At 35.5% G+C, this 21,729-nt stretch overlaps 1 protein-coding gene across 1 annotated transcript in view; it reads right to left on the bottom strand.

Moving 5' to 3' along the window:
* The window catches only part of LOC148953628 (integrin alpha-PS1-like), a 120,538-nt gene that overhangs the window by 36,677 nt on the left and 62,132 nt on the right, over nucleotides 1-21,729 (bottom strand). Inside the window, exons 4-5 of the mRNA XM_089087258.1 lie at nucleotides 17,612-17,749; nucleotides 12,182-12,323 (exon numbers count right to left, since the gene is read on the bottom strand). Of these exons, the coding sequence (XP_088943384.1) occupies nucleotides 12,182-12,323; nucleotides 17,612-17,749 (280 nt within the window). The remainder of the gene's footprint in view (nucleotides 1-12,181; nucleotides 12,324-17,611; nucleotides 17,750-21,729) is intronic.

Raw genomic sequence — 21,729 nt, 5'->3', positions numbered from 1 at the left:
CTGCAAACCAAGAATAGAATGTTAGAAGCTACAGTGATGATAGTGGTCAAATATGGCTCTGAAGCATGGGCGCTCCGAAAAGCGGATGAAGATTTGCTAGATGTTTTCCAGAGAAATTGCTTAAGGATTGTTCTGGGTACCCGGCTGACTGACCGTATTTCAAACAATAGGCTAAACGAAAAGTGTGGTTCAATACCGCTCTCTAGGGCTATAATGAAAGAAAGGTTGAGGTGGCTAGGACACGTTGTGCGGATGAAGGATGAGAGATTGCCGAAGATCGTTCTTTTCGGCCAACCGTCTAGGGCTAAATGGAAAGCAGGTCGTCCCCGTCTGGGGTGGGAGGACGTCATAAAGAAAGATTTAAAAGAAATGGGAACTTCATGAGCGGGCGTAAAGAGGGTGGCTTTGAATAGATTGGGATGGAGGAGGAGCGTGAGTAGCTGTGTTGGCCTCAGGCAGCTAGGTGCTGCGGTGAGTTATTAGTAGTAGTAGCAGTAGTTTCTCCTCAATAGCAAGAACTTCAAAGCTGATTAATTCTATGGAGCCACAAAAAAGAATTTTTGGACGATAGAAAGTCAAGGATCACTTAGAAAAGAAGTAAAATTGATTGTGCTTTAAATCAAATTTATTGAAACAAGTACTTTGCCTACACCCAATTATAAAACATTTGTTTGGGTACTAACTAAATTAATATAAATTCTTTACTACTATATTAGTTTAATGCATAAATACTCAATAGACTGTACTGTATTTCCATTTGTTTATCAAAGTTGAGTGTCACTTAAAACCTGTTCGTCATGGGCCAAAAAACCATACATATTCAGTGTCCCGATTGAAAGCTTTACAATAAAATACAATTTGTTGTGTTTGTATCAAATTTTAAGGTTGCTTTGGGTCCAACTAAAGTTAGTCAAAATCAACTTTTACTTGAAGACAATATCCACACACAGGTGTTTGAGGAAATGATGACATTGTATTTACTATCCTCTTTTTTTCCTTTTTTTCAAAGTTCATATTTTTCTATGACATTTTCCTTCCTTTCCGAAAAAGTTCTTAAAGATCACACATTACACAGATTTAATGACCAAAAATTAATTCTAACTATGTCATTCAAATCTTTGTACTAAATGGTTTTATCCTTCGTTTAATTCTTACCAATGTTTGGTAGTTGATAGATCCTTCTGTGTCAAAAAATCCATACAATTATATTTCAACGCCACAGAAAAAATTACTGTAGCCTACTGTGAATACGCTGTCTGTTGTGAATTCAATAAATATAATTTTCCCATGTTGGAAATGTAAATAAAGTGTTGTTGTAAAAAAATAATTTAAAATATATAGCCTATTAAGTATGCTATAAACAAAACTTTGCAGATCATTTATGCTTGTAATATTTTTGTACTTTTTTTCAATCAAAACTTAGGTAATACTGTACAATTTTATCATTTTGAGAAAAAACAAATAGCCTTAAATAGCCCATATTGAACCCAATCATGGGGAATGGCAGTACAATGCAAGGTAGCATTACAGATCAGCAGCTTTGTAGGAGAAAATGGCTTAAGAAACTTAAAAAAATACCATTACATTCCTTATTTCATGCTCTTTTCCTGTATCACACTTGTGTTTCTGACAGTGCACCTTATCTTCCCTTAATGGTCCTGGATATATCCCTAAGATAGTCTATATAAAACTTCTATATTGCCAAAGAAATTGACTTAAAATCTATATTTTTTCTCAATGATCCTAAATCTTTTTCATTTGAGAGGATGTTGTGAAACTAGATCAAACTATCTATTTAAATGTACCAAAGTAGGTTATATCCTAATCTAAATTTATTCTTGCTTCAACCTCATAAAGTTTAAATCCTGAGTTAAGTTACAAAACTAATCTCCTAAATATCATTTTAAATATTAGCTGCACCACAAGAGGTTTTATTTTAACCTGAAGTCCAAATAGAATTGAAAAAAACTAGCAATATTTATCAAAGCATGGCCTATCCTAGCCTAGGCCTACAAATCAAGACTGTCTATACTTACTTCTTTCTTTCCTGCTGATGAGAAATTGGCTCAGACTTTCCAAAGAATTTAGTTTAAATTGTTTGTCCTTTGAAACAGGGTCCTTTGAGCTATATAACATTTTCTAGCTTCTACAAACTCAAATATTTGTTCATCTAAGTTCCATTTTGCTTAAACGTAAACGTAAGAAATTGAAATATTTTCTTCCGTCAGAGCTCTAGTATTGCATTTTGACTTACAGATACGTTAACGTAAGGTCTTACGGAGGGTTATGAGCCTTATGGAAGGCTTACGGAGTTCAGTGTGAAGGGGAGAACGGAAAGCCAAAATTCAATGTGAAGGAACCTTACAACGTGGTGTTGCGAGTAGGTTCAGAGTGGTACGGATGGAACAAGTGTTGTTTGAAAACTGGACACCAGATAACAGAAAGTGGGTAACCCTTGAAAGCTACTACTTGCACAAATTTTAAATTGTATCTTCAATTGACTATTGCTGAAACATCAAATGCTAATGATATTTTATGCGTATGAAGAGAACTTTAATTAACTACATGTAAAATTTTATTGCTGAAAATAACAGAGTTTGTGCATGAATTATGACAGGCAGAAAGGTAGCGGTCCATAGAAAAATTGCAGAATATAGATTAGATTTCTTCCATAGTGAAGGTCTAGTAATATCATACAAGTCCTTATAAGGTTCAATGTGGCAGCCATTATTGGCCATCCTGTGGTCGCAAGTACAAGGAAGAACTTTGGATCAAATTTATTGGTTTGTTTATTATAGTCTAGGTCTAATCGAAGGGGTGCTTTAAAAATTAGTTTTTTTTCCACGATTCAATTGTTAGATAACTATTCTCAGGAACGCATTAATTGCGCGGGGAATTTAAAATACACTAGCTTGGGAAAAATAATCAGCCTAGCCTACTACGCTAGCTTATCTCTGAAGCTAATTTGTATAGCACCAAAAAAGGGTTTTCTAACTGTAAGAAAAGTGGGATGTTCTTGAGAGCGCTACGTCTTTTTCAAGGCATCGTCCAAGTATAGCCTTCTGTCGCCCGGGCCGTCGATCTCCGGGAGGAGTCAAACACCAAACATCATGGGGCAGGCGATTGCTGCCCGTTCTAACCATGTGTCTCCAATATCGCCACCAACTGCCACCAACAGTATACCCCAGTTAAACCTAATTTTTTTCAAATTTCTAGGCACTTCTTATTCAAATGATTAGTTGTTTTTTTTTTTTTTACAATTGTTTCGTCCCTAAAATAAAATGATCTTGCGTTTGTGCCTGAAGCCCTGACGTATAATGAATTCTTTCTGCTATGCTTCATTTTAACTTTAAAATTTACACTTCGAATTCACCAACAACAATTAAATTTGATAGAGACATTCCCTAAACAAAACATTCCATTCAGGGACGTACGCAGGGGGGGCCTCCGGACCTAGCCCCACCCCCCAAAATTTCACGATTTTTTTCATTTTCCCATAATTTTCTGATTTTTCTCACAGAATAAAGGGTTTGAAGGATTTGCCCCCCCCCCCGAAACAAATTGCCCCCCCGAAACAAATTCCTGCGTACGTGCCTGATTCCATTCCCTGAAAAAGACAAGACATTCCCTAAACAAAAGGCTAGCAGCTTTTTGTTAGCTCATGGAAGCAAAAATGTCAATAAATTCAATAAAAAAATTAGACACAATAAATAAAAGTAAATACATCAGTAAAATAAATGAAGGTTATAATGAATTAAATAAAAAGTGAAACGAAAAACCTTGAAACAGAACGGTATTTTCTGGGGGTGGGGGGGGGGTATTTTTCGTGGGGCAGTATCCGCAGGAGGTATTATCCGGCGGGGAGGGGTGACGCCGGTCACTTTAATATATGGACATAAATTTTACAAGATTTTTAATACTTCCTACTAATTTCTACCAATCATTAACAAAAAGGATAGAGCCAACTGGTAAAGCGGAATGAGGGAAAGAATGTAGGCTATAAATCTGTTCGACTAAATGTCAAGTAACGCCTTTTGATAACCATAGCAAAAATCACAAGAAGGGTTTCTTCATCCTCAGTGGCACCATTAACAAAAATACAGGGGACGGTGAGGATTTTTACTCGAACTCTTTAAAATGAAGCAGCAAAAAAAAGTTCTCTTCAATATCTATGTGAAGGGCATATTTGGCTTACTTTCGATTTTTTTTTCAGGGCTTTTATTTTTTCAAGATATATGGTTAAAATACCCCAATTAGCGCCCCTGTTCATCCAAGGACGAATCTAGGGGGAGGGAGACATGAGGGAAAGCCACCCTGGATCACCTGCTCGCAAAGTACTTTTGATCTGATCAAAAAAACCTTACCTAATTAAAATTAGTTAAAAACTATCTTAGAAACAGGAGGAGGCAGCAGCGCTTGACAAACTTGAGTATAATCAAACAGTTCGTGGTAACGAACTGTAAGCAAGGAGCGACCCGGCTCAATAGTAACCGAAACTGTAAAAAACGGAATTTTGATACCAATAGATATATCAAAAGAATCGACTTATTATGCTGATTTCAAATATATAAGTTTCATCCTAGTCCTACCTATCAAAAGTTAAGCGCCTGAGAAAAATTGGCTGATTTTCGAAAAAAGGGGGAAAGACCCCCTAAAAGATATAGAACCTCAATGAAAATCACACCATCATATTCAGCGTATCAGAGAACCCTACTGCAAAGGTTTCAAGCTCCTATCTTCAAAAATGTGGAATTTTGTATTTTTTGCCAGAAGAAAGATCACGGATGCGTGTTTATTTGTTAGTTTTTTTTTTGTTTTTAATTTTTTTCCCAGGGGTGATCGTATCAACCCTGTGATCCTAGAGTATCGGGAGAGGGCTCATTCGAATCGAAATTAAAAGTTCTAGTGCCCTTTTTAAGTGACCAAAAAAAATGGAGGGCAACTAGGCCCCTCCCACGGTCATTTTTTTCCCAGTCACCCGATCAAAATTTTGAGATAGCCATTTTGTTCAGCATGGTCAAAAATATGATAACTATGTCTTTTAGGATGGCTTAATCCCCCGAAGTCCCCGGGGGTAGGGTTGAAAATTATGAAATTTACCCAATGTTAACATATAGCATTGGTTATTGGGAAGTATACAGACGTTTAAAGGGGGATTTTTCTGGTAGTGGGGGGCGTGGGGAGTGGGTCGGGGGTTATGTGGGAGGATCTTTCCGTGAAGGAAGTTTTCATGGGGGGAGGGATATTGCCATGAAGGGAGCGCCGGATTTCCTAGCATTATTTAAAAAAAGATCAGAAATTATATATAAAAAAAACAAGTTTTTCAACTTAAAGTAAGGAGCAACATCAAAACTTAAAATGACAGAAAACATTACGTATAAGATTGGGTTCACCCCCTAGTCAATACCTCACTCTTTAAGCCAAAGATTATTTAGTACTTTCATAAGGGCTATTTATTCTAATTAACGGCATTTGTGATTAAGCGGTCATTTTTAAAGAACTGGAACAAAATTCGAACTTTAGCTTAAAGAGCAAGGTATTGACTAGGGGGCGAACCCTCTAATATACGTATTAAAAATATATCAATATAGAAGTTCGTTACGCAAGTTAATTCGTAAGTTAGGTATATTTACTACTAATAAACACGTTCGTAAATCAAATTAAACAGGTTTCGAGAAAGCCATTTAACCAAATAAAAGTAAAATTAATATTCAAATTTTGTTTTAATTATTCATATACGGTGAGCCAAAATCAAAACCTGCATTAATTAAAAACCGTACAAAAATTGAATAAAAAAACAAGTTTTTTTAACTGAAAGTAAGGAACGACGTTAAAACTTAAAACGAACAGAAATTATTCCGTATATGAAAGGGGCTGTCCCCTCCTCAACGCCTCACTCTTTACGCTAAAGTTTGACTTTCTCACAACTCTATTTTTTTTAAACAATGAATATTAATGATTTGTAGAATAATAAAATAAATATATTCTTTAGCGGAGTATAACGACGTTTATTTAATATATATATATATATATATATATATATATATATATATATATATATATATATATATATATATATATATATATATATATATATATATATATATATATATATATATATATATATATATATATATATATATATATATATATATATATATATATATATATAACGGGTTTGTTGACCAGGGGACACAAAATGCTATTCTTGCCCTGTCACCAAAAGGCCTAGATCTGCCCTTGTCTTTGCCTCTTGCTTCACAGATAATATTAATAAACAATAGTAACTAATATAACAATTAAACATAAAAGTAACTAAATATGAGTTATTGCTAAAAGGAAATATAGTAAAGACGAGCACTAATTAATTATAATTATTGATAATGCTTTAATTTAATTTTAGAACTGGATTTTAAAAAATATCAATTGGATCAACAAGGAATTTCAGCGAATCAGTTTTTTTGTTTGTCAGAGAATTTGACCTGTCAAATGATGAAATGGTTCATTGCATGAATAATTAAAAAAGGGCAAAAACTCGCTCTTTATCTTTTACTACTACTACTAACAACTCACCGCAGCACCAAACCGCCGGAGGTCAACACAGCTACGCACGCTCCTTCTCAATCCCCGTCTATTCATACCCTCCCTCTTTACACCCTCCCGGGAAGTTCCCATTTCCCTTAAATCCTTCTTTAGGACATCCTCACACCCAAACCGCGGACGACTGCTTTCTGTTTAGCCCTAAACGGTTGGCTGAAAAGGGCAATCTTTGGCAATCTGTCCGACGGTTGGAAATCGATTTAATAATTTCGCTTTGTTCCTTATCATTCAGAAAGGGATGTCATCTATATTTCACAGAAGTTCTTTACACATAAAATATTAAGGGGCAGCTTTCAGACCATTCACAGGGAAGAAGCTCAAGGCGTAGCCCCATTTGCCTCCCGAAACGAAACAGCGTGAAAATACACAAGGTTTGGCTATTTAATTGCTAGACATATAAGATGGGGTTTTGTTTTTAAGGTGAAGCGTCATTTCCTCCGAGATAGCTACCAGATATCCCGTAAGATCAAATCCTGGGAACAACCCTGGGTTGCATGCTACCCGTCGCGTCTAAATGAACTTGACACCACTTTGTAAATTTTTGCCGGTGGTACTGCCAGACAGTGGCTTCCAGGAGGGCAGTAACACCAGGGGCGTACAAAAAAAAAATCATTTTCGGCTGTTGAAAATGTCGGAGGGGTAACAAATTAAATATGAAAAATATAAGAAAATTTGATATAAAACGTAATGGTCTGGTGATTCTAGCCTATCCTTTATATTTCGGAACTGAATTTCTTTTTTTTTTGTCTCTAATGTCCCAAGTATTTGGTGTTAAAAGCACAGCAAAGAATTATCTACTTCGACTTCTGGTTTATATCCTTTCACAACAGATGTAAATCAGTTTTATGACAAACACATGCTGAAATAGAAGCATATACCTAAAGTTTTAAATTATCACTTTGTAGAAAGAGAAGTGCGGTACTAATCAGACAATGATAACCTAATGTCGTTGTATCCGAAATTATGGGCTGTATCTAACTTTTTCGGGGATATACATGTGAGGGTAATTACAATTCTCATCTCAGGGACGTACATAGAAGATGGGCCTCAATGAACGCCCATCCCCTGAACTCCTAATTTTTTCCAAATTTCTGGACACTTTATTAGAATAGTCAAATAAAATTAGTTATTGTTTTTATTGGGACACCTCCAGAAAAAAAAACCTGCGCAGGCGCTCAGCTACTATGGGGATTTTTTGTTTGTTTGAGGGTTTGAATTAATCTGTGAAGTTTACACAGCACAACTGAATGAACTGGCTTCAGGGGGAAGGGCACAATTACTATCGGACATGAGTACAGCCACTACGTATTATGACCAAAATTGGTTTTACTTTGGCATCGGAAAATGACATAACCGTATTCCACAATATGTATCAAACTTGTTTCAAAGGTTAATGTATGTCTATCGAAAGTATCGATGCTAAATACGAGTATCAGTCAATCGATACTATGCCACTGAGAATCGATATTTTAGGGGTTGTTGCTAGCATTGGGCAACACTGTATATAGAAAGGAGTAATAAGAGTATTACTAAATTCGAGGTGTGCCCACTTTCCCCTACCTGGTGTACATCTCAGAACGCCATGTATGCCGAACAGTTCCGTCACACTTCCACCACGATTGGCACGCGCAACTTGAATGCCGAACAGTTCCGACATGCTTGGCACAGTGTCCACCACACTTGACACAATTCCGCCACAATTGGCACGCGGAACCTGTTGTACGTTATTTATGAAAGTTGGCACCCCCTTGATTAAATCTAAAACTGACAAGAGCTCAAAACTGTGTAGTTACGCGAATATTAGAGACTGTAGTGAAGAAGGGAATGTTAATATTTGTCCTTTCATTTTCTTTGGCATGTTGTATGAGTTTGATTTATTGTAATACACCAAACTTTTATATAAAAGAAAGCGATGACCGTCTCCAGGAAGGAGGAGTTACAAGGTTTGAACTACACTCCCTTGAAACATTTTGTCAACTCGTAAACTGGTCTTGGAAAATCCAGGTACAAAAATTGACACCCCTGAAAAAAAATTATTTTGGTACCCCTCGAACAAAATCCTGGATATAGCCCTGAAAAAAGTGCTGCTACAGAAACGATTACTCTATAGCAAGCTAAAAAGAAGAAGTGGTACTACAGCATCCCTCAGTACTATAGCCTCCATTAAATGGGACAATTTTCATCTCTATCAAATAAAAATTGTTGTTAAACCTTCACAATTACAAAAACAAGGCTACCCATCTTTAAAGTCAATTTGGCACCAAAGAAAAACGCTGACAGCTCAAGTTATTAATTTTAACTAGTATTTTTACAAGCAGGTGGTAGCATACGACGGACACGACCAAGTTAACAGTCTACCCCTTTAACTTAAAGAATTCCTTACGATCTTAATTTGTCAAATTAACGTGCTCCATTATTTATAGCAGCTTCCTTATCCTTTATATTCTATGCTTTTTTCTCTTGATGAAAAACGACTATTATCAGCTATAATTTCTCACATAAATACGTCTTGACAGATTAGCTGCCCACAGAAACAGAAGGATTCAGTGCAAAATGTGACTAAACAAATTTTCCTTGGCTTTAGTGGCTGAAAACTTTACACAGAAGAACCAATCAGGTGAACCATAAATACGTCTTCACAGATTAGCTGCACACCGAAACAGAAGGATTCAGTGCAAAGTGTGACTAAACAAATTTTCCTTGGCTTTAGTGGCTGAAAACTTCACACAGAAGAACCAATCAGGTGAACCATTTGCCTTTTCTTTCGATTTACTGGCTTAAAAGTTTCCACAGGAAGAAGCAGGTCTTAAAAAAGACGGGATTATTGGCTACCCTTTCTGGACAGCTGTTTTAGCTATCCAGAAAGGGCAGCCAAGTGGCAGAAAGTATATCTTTTTTAATTTAGGGAAATGGTTTGTTGTTTTCCTGTTTTTTTCGATGAAACTTCCAAAAAGTGTCCTTTTAGCTTTAGTCACCAAACAAATTCGAGGAAGATGAAAATGCTCAGAACATAGACTAAAAATACATTTATCAAAAATTAACACAAGAGAAACCTTAAGACTCTTTCTGAAGCAAAAAAATGAAGTCAAAAATAAACCAACGAAGTTGAATCAAATCTTTTTATTTCTTTGGTAGTTGGGCGGGAATATCCCAGACACATAAGAGACAAGACCAATTAAACACGGGAACGGGAAAACTGAAAAATATGTTTCAGGCCAGCGCTTGCTTACTATCGAAAGACATGGACTTCAGGTCGCTTGTGCCATGTGTGGCGTTAAATATGCCATGAGCAGAAAGACGCGGCATGGTGTGACAAATTGTGCAACACGAGGCTGAAAAAGTGGCACTCAAAGATATAGACTAGGAGACAGAACGGGTACCCCTCAGTTTCAGGTATTTTCAACAATTATTAAAAAGCAGTTGATTGTAATAAAGATTAGGCAATCTAGATACGGCCAAAAATAGTTCATTTTAAAAGCTCCAACTATCTTTGCAAGGAACACAACAGGGTACAATGTTTTTCAAAAAAAAACTTCTCGATAGGGAATTCACTTAGAAGGTGGAACAATTTTCTTCGTAGAAAAAAAAGAGAAATAAGATTGGAACATATAAAATGAACTGTTGTCAGGCACGTATTGCTATTATTGGTTCGGATTTTCAAATCCAAAAAAACAATAAATCATTGAATTATAAAAGGATTTTAGTATTATAAAAAATTATTTCAATTTAAATTATATTAGATTACTTTGATTATAAAATCAATTAAATTGAACATACTAAATATCTTCAATAAAATTATAATCAAAATTAATTAAATTACGCTAATTAAATTAATTTAATTAATTATATTATTTATTTAAATAATTATATTACGTTAAATTATATTATACTATATTATATTACACATATTGAAGAAGATCATAGAATTATAAAATTGTTCAGGCATCTGAACTTTCGCCTATTCAGCTGTCCAAAACCCACTAGATATGAACTAAGTATGCTTGTTCCTTCGGTACCAGTAGGTAAATTGGGTTAAAGGTTTATAAAGCTAAAACTTTTAAAGCTAAAACATAGCTATTTATATTTATTGAAAATTTATATTTAATGAAAATAAATCCAAAATGTGTCTCCTTTTAACCGAGGGGTTGCCCACTCTCCGCCAAATGTCGTACATCTCGGAGCGCCAACTGTCCCACCGTGGGTGGCACACTATCAAAAAGCTATGCCTGTTCATTCGATACACAGGACACTTCGTGGCACACATGCCACACTTTTGCCACATATGGCAAGCGCGCCACATGGTCTACACGATTCTTGAAAGGGGACAACTTCTTGCTCTTAAATGTCCTATTCAGAAAGCAAAAATCAAATCATGTAAGTGCTGAATGCTTAAAAATAACAAAGAATTCACATCTTTTTACTAATATCTGTTGTCTTCGCTATGCAAAATTGTCTAGAATTAAGTTTGGATACGCTATGGGTGAACCATCGACCATAAAATTAATAACCAAGTCACTTATCTGGGAGAGCGATCATGCTCTCAATTTGTCAAAAGAGCATGCGCCGGCATTCATAAGCAATGGTCGTATATCATAAAGGCGGAACGTTCTAACTCAGAAATTAGTACCTCTTTCAACCCAATGGGGTTAATAGGGGTTAACAAGATAAAACAATTGGTCCGACTACACCCACTCTTTTGTGAGTCAAATTTGACAAAGAAAACAAAGAATTTTAAATATTCAAATAAGTTTTCAGAACCGTGAGAACCATAGCATCGATTTTAAAAGTGAATAATCACTAAACGAAACAGCTGTTTACCATTGTGACAGCGCACTTCCCACGGCTAAACAAGTGTAAGGCCAGGTCAACATTTGAATTGTATAATATTTCTTAAACAAAAAAACAACCCTAGGTATATCCGCATGAATATATTTCAGGGGCCAGCAGCAAGCTTAAAAAAAGAAAAAAAAAAGAGGCGAGTAATATGGAATATTATAAGAAAATCGTAAAAAATTGTTGGGACTTCATAGACGGGGAAAGGTACAATTCCAGCCCCTTCCCCCTATAGAGACCCTTATCTAAAGAGGACATCCTCTCCCAAGATCTCGGAAATAGAATTTGCATAAACTTTCCGTATTGTCACTCTACTGAAGACCCCCCCCCTCCATTTTTTAATGCGGGATTTTGCATGCCATAATGGAATATGGTAAATCTGTGTAAAAATACCGATACACTTGTACAATAGCCCCCCTCCCAAATTTGGAAATCCCATTAGCTAATATACGTTTAGCACAGGTCACCAGTTTCTGCCCCACTCCCCCCCCCCCCCGAAACGTATATTCATATGTTACGACCAAGACTGTATCCAGGGAGAGTTATCGGGCTTGAAATCCCCCCCCCCCCTAAATGCTTGTCCGACTCGTAAAACGTAACAAAATTACATGTAAACCAATTGTTGATGTATCTTTTAGTTTTCTTTTACACCCCCCCCCCATACGAAAATCCTGGGTACGGCCTTTGTCACGACTCACGAATGCTACAATAGGATCAATAACCATAATAATATTGTAGGACAACCTACCTGACTAGGCTCAGTAATAAGTCCGTCTTTTGATCCAAGATAAATGTAAACAACCCCTCTGTCTTCAAACGGAGCACCAATGGCCACATCATCAAAACCATCCATATTCATATCTTTCATATTTGATATGGAAATGCCAAACCTAGAAACACAAATTCAATGCTTAGTAAAAATAATGTTTTGGCTTAAGTACATCTGCACATTGGTCGCTACCATTTTTCAATGAAATTTTTTTCAACAGATTAATTTTACATGGTTTTCGTGGTTAAAAAACAAAAATCGACGGAAATATTCAATATGAATAAATTCACAACCAAAGAAAGAGTAAAGATAATTGAAGTTTATTTTGAAAATGGACGCTCAATTATTGGGAGACATATATCTTAATATACACCATTCCAATATTAGAACCCTCTTGCTTTTGGAAATACCTTTTGACATTATTTTAGTTGAAAATATCCTTTTCTTGTATTTTCAGAGAAAAATTGAAAAAAAACAATAAAATTGCCTCCCTATGTTGGAAAATACGTTTAAGACCGCCCCTCTGTATTTTTCATGAATTGAAGCCACTGGGGCATCTACCTCCCACTGACTCCCTAACTGGATCCTCTATACCCATTGGCCAGGAAATTGGATGTTTTTTGTTTTACTTCAGATATATTTTACCTATTTTTGCATGTTTTCGAAGTCACACACATCCCATCCCCCCCCCCTAAAAACCAATTCGCACGGGTATGGTATAAGACAAGTCCCGTCTATATACGCTCTAAACATAATAAGTATCCTATTAGCGTTACAGACATTAAATATTATTGAATTAAACCAACACTCTAATCAGCGTTAATGCATGCGTGGCAAAACAGAAAAAAAAGAGAAAAGTAATTTTTGGTGTAAAATAATCACAAGCAATTTGTTTGAAAATTTACGCGTTTCAAATTATGACACCATCATCATCATTGCTCAGTAAGAGAAAATAAATAACAGATTGCTAAATTTATTATAAGATTTCACGCAACTAAGGGTTTAGAAACTCGTCAATGTTACTCTATGTCCGCAAAGATTTTGACAGAGGAGCAATTTTTGCTTGCCACAACAATTTTTTGTTTCAACGTAAGAGCCCTATTTTCGCTTGCTACAATAATTATTGTTTCAACGTAACACCCTTGGTTGTTCTTGGGACATTGCATAAATGCCTTTTTGACAATCTGGATACACTTAGCCCTTTGGTTTACTATTACAACCCCCTCAACTTTCCCTGAAAAACAAAACTTGATACCCTATTTTGTTCCTGCGAGATTGTATCTATGCCCTTTTGACAACCTGAATGCATTTCAACCCCTTTGACCCAGTTCAATAGTAGTAGTAGCGGTAGTAGTGACAGTAGTAACAGCAATGGAACTGAAAGTCAATATGCCCATCTATTTGCTTCACAGCTCTTAGTAAGAATTGTTCAAATTCTAGACGTTGTATTTTCAAATATATCCAGCAATGAAACAACACCTTTTCCTTAAACTTTCAGTCCTTAGGCCTACTGTCAAAAAGCACGCCTAATTTGGATTTGTTTTGACAAGCGTCAAATTAAAGATTAATATGCCTACTTCCCACTCATAATTTCTGGATTATGAGTGTCAAAACACTCATTTTGAAACTAAATAAATTGCCATTTGATCCTTAAGAATGGAAATTGTTTAAAAGGGTATGGATAAGTCCTTCGAAGTAGGGAATTTACCGACTGAAAATTTAGGTGTCAAAGAACATCAAAATAAAATAGTTTTAGCCGCTTGGACTCATTTGAGGTCTATTCACGCCTGATGACAATAGTTTTTTGAGACTTTAGTTTTGGTTGTTTCAAAATTATAATTTTCAAATGTTTTTATAGGTTATATCCGATTTTTCTAAGCGCTGCCCCGTTGAAGAATCAGCAAAACGAATAAGAAAAATTCGACAGAATTTTGGTTCTTAAAAATCAGAACATTACCAAACGAGAACATTACCCAAACAAAAATCCGGGATATGGCCTTGTAACCAATTCAAACAATCAGATTCCATTTTTACTGTTCATGGTACTTTGAATTTCAAGTATTAAGTTAAGTTAATTCGAGGTACTTCATTAGGTAATTTCTTGGGTATTTTAAGTTATCAAAATATTAAATTCAATTGCAGGATGTATTGTTAAAGATTATACCTACACACGTTCTGGGAGGGGGTATTCACTATGTCAAAATAAGCGCAACTCACCCTCGTAATAATAGCTCCTATAAACGTTTTTTTGGAGCGAAGCTCCAGAGAGAATCTATAGAGCCGACTGAAGAAAAGTTCTTAGTGTATCAAACAGTTTGTGGTAACGAACTGTAAGTAAGAAGCGATGCGACTGAATAGTAACCGAAATTCTAAGAAACAGAGTCTTGATTACAATAGATACATCCAAAGAAATAAATTTTGATGCTTATACAAAATATATAAAACTTCAAATTTAATGGTACCAAAATTTGCCCAATTTTGAAAAAGGGAGGAAACACCCTCAAAACATCAAGTAATCTTAATGAAAATCACACCATCAGATTCAGAATCAGAGAGCTCTACTGTAGAGGTTTCAAACTCCTATGTAAAAAAATGTGAAACTTTTCATGTTTTGCCAGAAGGAAGATCACGGAAGAGTGTTTATTTGTTTTTTTGTTTTTTTTTCAGGGGTGACCGTATCGAACTAGAAGTCATAGAAGATCGTGAGAGGGCTCATTTGATCGAAAATCAAAAGTTCTAGTGCCCTTTTTAAGTGACCCAAAATATTGGAGGGCAGCAAGCACCTCTTCCACGCTCACTTTTTCCCCAAAGTCACCCGATCAAACTTTTGAGATAGCCATGTTTTCAGCATAGTCATATAATAATTATTTCTTTGAGGAGGATTTAACCCACCACAATCTCCGAGGGAAGGGCTGCAGGTTATGAACGTTGCCCATTGTTTACGTATAGTATTAGTTATTGGGAAGTATATAGACGTTTTCAGGGGGATTTTTCTGGTGAAGGGGGAGGGGGTTATGTGGGAAGATCTTCCATGGAGGAATTTTTCATGAGGCAAGGCATTTTCCATAGAGGGGGAACCGGATTTTTCAGCATTATTTAAAGTAAAGCGATCACAAATCAAATAAAAGCAAAGTTTTTTCAACCGAACGTAAGGAACAACATTAAAACTTAAAACGAACAGAAATTACTACGCATATGATGGCGATTGTCCCCTCCTTAATACCTCACTCTTTACGCTAAAGGTTTTTAGTACTTTTAAAAGACCTTTTAATACTAATTAAACCACCTTTGCGATTCAGGAGTCATTTTTAAAAAATTCGAACAAAATTCGAACTTTAGCGTAAAGGGCAAGGTAATATGGAGGGGGAGCCCCCTCATATACGTAATATTTTCTGTTCGTTTAAAGTTATAATGTGGCTCCTTACTTTCAGTAGAAAAAATTCTTTTTCTTTTATTTAATTGCTTTACAGGATTTACTGTCCTTGATTTAATGTGGACCATTACGTAAGTTTCAAATACCAGCATATAGCCTGCAGTAAAATTAAAATATACCAACCCCAAATGGCAGGTTAACGAATGTTAGACCAAACATGTGTGGCTAGAGACCTGAAAAGGTTAAATCAAGGGCGAAGTTTATAAGCAGGCATTTATTCGGGAAGGGGAAAATAAAAAAAGCAATATCTTTTATAATTTGTATAACAAATTTCCAGAAATCTCGGAAAATTTATGGTTTCTGTCGGACCCCGAGACCCTTCTTTAAGTAAGTCTTTACCAAGAGAGTATATCCGAGTAATCATAGACTCGGTTCTAGGCGTTTACTCCCCCCTCCCCGGAAAAAAACCGGCGGAAAATACCCCCCCCCCCCGTGGAAAATAAGGCTTTCCAAATTTGAGAATATTATTAGTTTTATTTTTTGGTTTCAGTAGGGGGAAGGAATTTTGATACTTGTGTATTATGCGCCATTCACTCAAGTTTACGCTGTGTAAAATTCGAGAACACACCGGTTTTTTCGTTACTTTAGAAATAAATTAGGGCTGTAGATTTGCACATTAGGGGGGAGAGTAGAGTAAAGCGGTTCTGTATGCAAAATGTGTTTGGTACAATTATTCTACATATTAGATAGATTGATAAATAAGTGCATTTTAAAGCCAAATATACGGCCATGAACATAGTAAAATAACATGGTAAAAAAACACATTGTGACCAAATCGTTCTTTACTTCAGCGGTAGTGCGCTGCCGATGATCGCTGATCAAAGTTTATGTTATTTGTGCGCTTCATTTATGTTATTTTACTGTGTTCATGGCCGTATATTTGGCTTTAAAATACACTTATTTATCTATCTATCTAATAGGCAGAATCATTGTATCGAAAACAATATTCATGAAGATCCGTTATACTTTACCCCCCCCCCTAATGTGCGAATCTATAGCCCAAATTTATTTTTTAAAGTAACGAAGAAACTAAAAAAAAAAATCGGTGTGTTACTGAATTTTACACAGCGTAAACTTGAGTGAGTGGCACGTAATAAACAAGTACCAAAATTCCTTCCCCAAACGAAAAAAAAACTCAAATAAAAACCTCAAATTTGGAAAGGGGGGATTTACCAAGGGGGGGGGGGTAATCGCCGGCTGGGTAAAAGCCGGCCACCCATGGACTATTTTATTTGCTGATTAGCTTTCCGTTGTGAAAACAGGGCTTTAATCAAAACGATTTTTGTTTTCTTTGATTGGATTTAATTAGCTGTGCGAGTCAGCTTTTTGAGTCTTATGCAAGCTTTGATGGTAAAAATTAGGTTGGGTTGGGCTAGGTTAAATTAGATTATAAATCTCAGAAATAGGTTATATATATATATATATATATATATATATATATATATATATATATATATATATATATATATATATATATATATATATATATATATATATATATATATATATATATATATATATATATATATCAGGAGCGGATCCAGGATTTTTTTCGGGGGGGGGGGGTTTACTAATTTTTTACTTTTTCGGGGGGATTTACTAATTTTTGACTCAGTTTTCGACTAATTTTACTGATTTTTACCTAGGTTTTACTAATTTTCGACTTATTTTCGCCTCGGTCAAAAATTTCAGGGGGGGGGTCAAACCGGGTACCCCCCCCCCCCCTGGATACGGCCTTGATATATATATATGTACATATATATATATATATATATATATATATATATATATATATATATATATATATATATATATATATATATATATATATATATATATATATATATATATATATATATATATATATATATATATATATATATATATATGTATATATATATATATATATATATATATATATATATATATATTAAGTTACAAAGTTAAAAGGGACAGTTTTGCAGCAACAGACTTACCTCGATTCTGGCTTCCCAGTTAACTTTTTATACGGTGTATATTCAGTAAATCCCTCCGGTGTATTTTGAAATATATAAACAGCACCACCAGTGTCTTTTCCGTGGTAAAAAGGAGCACCAACGAGTAAATCATGAATCCTGAAAAAAATAAAAAAGGGGTTGATCCTCAAGAAGGGTTTGTTTCAATCAGAATTTTCTTGGGAGATGGGGGGGGGGGAGTAAAAAACAAAAGCACATATTCCAGCCATAAGGTTTCCATAGTTAATATATGAGTAAATTCTTCCTTACTTTCTCAACTAACATATTTATCCAGGTACCCAGGGAAATAATTAATCCAGGTACCTTAGGAACGGCATGGAGAAAAAAAAAAGTTTTATAGTCAGCTTGTGACTGATGGGAGGCAGCGATTGTTTTTAAAGGCTTAAAAAAGGAATCAAATAGCTGTAAAAAATGTCAATTAAAGATTATTGATAGAAGCTTTCTGATTGACAATCATACGGGCAAATTACGACCAAACTGTGAAAAATCGTTTAAAAACTAAACAGCATGCCAAAATAGTGTATTTATTACTCGGTCTTGAGACATAATGAAAGCAAACGTTAATAAACTGCAGAAAATTAATTAAAATATAAGAATAATCATAAAACAATGTTTGTATACACCATCCATTCTATAAAGTTTGGGTCCAAAGGCCGGCAGCAATTGTTTTCACCATGTCTTTCCATATATTTTTTTCTTATTTTTCTCATCTAGCATCACTTTTTAGCTTATAAAAACGCTTCACTAAATTTAAAGTAAAGACACTCATTGACTTGTTAAACCTTCTCTTGAAAGAATCTATAGGTGACTTTGATACAACAACATCCTTATGCAGTCACTTCAAGACGAAATTGAAGTGTTAGATATAGCCTCTCTTGCCTAGGCGTTCCTTCTTATGATGGACTAAACATTTAATATAGATGTTTTTACTTTTATAACTTTATTAAATCAAATAATTTTTAGATTTTGATTACTAAATATCAGTATATGTATATTAAACTGACATTGCGCATTCATTTGTATTTTTTTCAGTAAAGTACAAATTATGTTCTGGCCTTGGGAAGGCATAATAGGTTTTGAGCCCAACTTATGTTAATTTCTGCTCGTTTTGAGTTTGACTCGGCTATTTATTGTAATTTCTGTTCGTTTTGAGTTTCATTTACTTATTGATGCTGATTTGTGGTATTTTCACGCTTGGTAGATTATTTGATTTTATTTTTGCTCATTTTTTGTTTAATGGAGTTCTTTACTTTTCTTTGAAAAACTTATTTTGTGGAAACAGTTTTTTTTTAATTAATTTCTGTTCGTTTTAAATTGACATAGTCTTTTCAGAGAAAAAGAAAATAATACTTTAAATCTTTTCGTTTTTTTTAAAGATTTATAGTTTGGCCTGCTATTTGTATGCTGGAGAAAAATTTTCAACAATTTTTAACCACATACGCCCTCTTAAAAATCTGGACACAAATAGAAGTGTTTAATTTAGTTTCATACCTCGTCTAGTTGACCTGAAATGGAAAACTTGATACCATTCACAAACAAATCTGTATACTTTCTTTGATAGCCTGGATACACTTACGCTATTTTGATTTGGTTAAATATTAAGAGCAGAAGCAGCCTCAAAAGTTTGAACATAAAACCCTCAGTCGTTCTTGGGATACCGCTGAGATGCCTTATTGGGAATTAGCATTAGCACAGTGTATATCGATTTAATCTTATGGCAACATTTAGTTTTTAAAATTAGAGTCAAATGGGAGGGTGGGCGTTGGAGAAAGGGCATCAGAAAGGAGAAAGCACTATTAAAAAGGGCATCAGCCCTTTCTATTTTCAATCGAAAGAACCCTTTTCGAAGTTCCTACGACAACTTCTTCGATACAAAGCGCCCTGGTCTAAACAACAACAACAAAATAATACATTATACCCACATCGAACTTTACTATAAAAATGTCAAGCCGTCCAATCAAGTTCGACTATTAAAAAGGGCACTAGGACTTTCGATTTCCAATCAAATGAGCACTTTTTGAGTTTCTACGACAACACTTCCTATAAACACCTTATATGCCCCCAGGGCATAAATTACAACTCTTACCCTAAGGGCTGTGAGGGTAGTTGTCATCCTCTAAGACCTAGTTTCCAGAACTAAATACATAATTTCCAGAACTTTCAACTACGTTGAAAAAAACAGCTATCTCTAAAATTTGATTGAATGTGTTTGGAGAATTGAGGGCGTTGGAGAGGGGGGGGGGGTAATTACTCTCCACTCACTTTCGACTCTTAAAAAGGGCAATCTCAATTTCCAATCAAATGAGCCCCTTTTGAAATTTCTAAAACAACTTTCTATATAAACCTTATGTGCCACCAGGGCATAACTTACAACCCTTGAAGGGAAAGCTCTGAAGGGGTTATCATCCTAAAAGACCTAATTTCCAGAACTTTCGAATACGTTGAACAAAATGGATATCTCAAAATTTTGATTGGATGTGCTTGGGGAAATGGTGGGCGTGAGAGGGGGGGGGTAGTTACCCTTCAGTCACTTTCGACTATTAAAAGGGCAATAGCCCTTTCAATTTTCAATTGAATGAGCCCTTTTGGATGTTTTTAAAACATCAATTTCAATAAAAACCTTATATGCTCCCAGGGCATAACTTAAAACCCTTGCCCTGAGAGTTGTAGGGGGATGAGTTGTCATCCTTAAATACTTAATTTCCAAAACTTTCAACTGCGTTGAATAAAATGGTTATCTAAAAATTTTGATTGGATATGTTTTGGGAAAAGTTGGGCGTGAGAGGGGGGTCAGTTGCCCTCAAATCACTTTCGACTATTAAAAAGGGCACTAGCCCTTTGAATTTCCAATCGAATTAACCCTTTTTCAAGTTTCTACGATAAACATTTCAATAAAAACCTTATATGGCCCCAGGGCATAACTTATAACCCTTGCTCTGAAGACTGTGCGGGGAGTGTCCTGCTCAAAGGTATGAATTCCTGAACTTTAAACTGCGTGGAACAAAATGACTATCTAAAAATTTTGATTGGATATGTTTGGGGAAATGGTGGGCGTGTTACTTGCCTTCCAATCACTTTTGACTATTAAAAAGGGCACTAGCCATTTTAATTTCCAATCGAATGATCCCTTTTGAAGTTTCTACGACGACACGTTTAGTAAAAACCTTATATGCCCCCAGGGCATAACTTGCAACCCTTGCCCTGAGGGCTGTGGGGGAGTGTCCTCCTCAAAAACATAATTTCTATCTGGAAATCCACAACACTGAAAAAAATGGCTATCTAAAAATTTTGATTGGATGTGTTTGAGGAAAAGGTAGTTGATAGAGGGGGGCTAGTTGCCCTCAAATCACTTTCAACTATTAAAAAGGGCACTAGACCTTTGAATTTCCAATCGAACGAGCCCTTTTTCAAGTTTCTATGACGAAGATTTTAATAAAAACTCATATGCCCCCAGGGCATAACTTATAACCCTTGCTTTGAAGACTGTGAGGGGACTGTCCTGCTCAAAGGTATAATTTCCTGAACTTTAACTGCGTAGAACAAAATGGCTATTTCAAAATTTTGATTGGATGTGTTTGGGGAAATGGTGGTCGCAGAAGGGGTGTTATTTGCCTTCCAATTACTTTCGACTGTTAAACAGGCCATAAGCCATTTCAATTTCTAATCGAATGAGCCCTTTTTGAAGTTTCTACGACAACGCTTTCTATAAAAACTGTATATGCCCCCAGGGCATAACTTACAATCCTTGTCCTGAGGGCTGTGAGGGGTTGTCATCCTCAAAGACCTAATTTCCAGAACTTTAAACTACGTTGAACAAAATGGCTATCTCAAAATTTTGATTGGATGTGTTTGGAGAAAAGGTGGGCGTGAGAGGGAGTTAGTTACTGTCCAATCACTTCCAACTATTAAAAAGGGCACCAGCCCTTTGAATTTCCAATCAAATGAGCGTTTTTTGAAGTTTCTATGACAACGCCTTCTATAAAAACCTTATATGCCCAGAGGGCATAGCTTACAACCCTTGCCCTGGAGGTTGTGGGGGAGTGTCCGCCTCAAAAACATATTTTTTATCTGGAAATCAA

Source organism: Artemia sp. Qi Xiang Cuo, chromosome 3, assembly GCF_049724085.1.
Source record: "Artemia sp. Qi Xiang Cuo chromosome 3, ASM4972408v1, whole genome shotgun sequence".
In the NCBI taxonomy this organism is placed as follows: domain Eukaryota; kingdom Metazoa; phylum Arthropoda; class Branchiopoda; order Anostraca; family Artemiidae; genus Artemia; species Artemia sp. Qi Xiang Cuo.
Note: the sequence above shows the minus strand (reverse complement) of the source record. Positions and strands in the feature narration are given on the sequence as shown.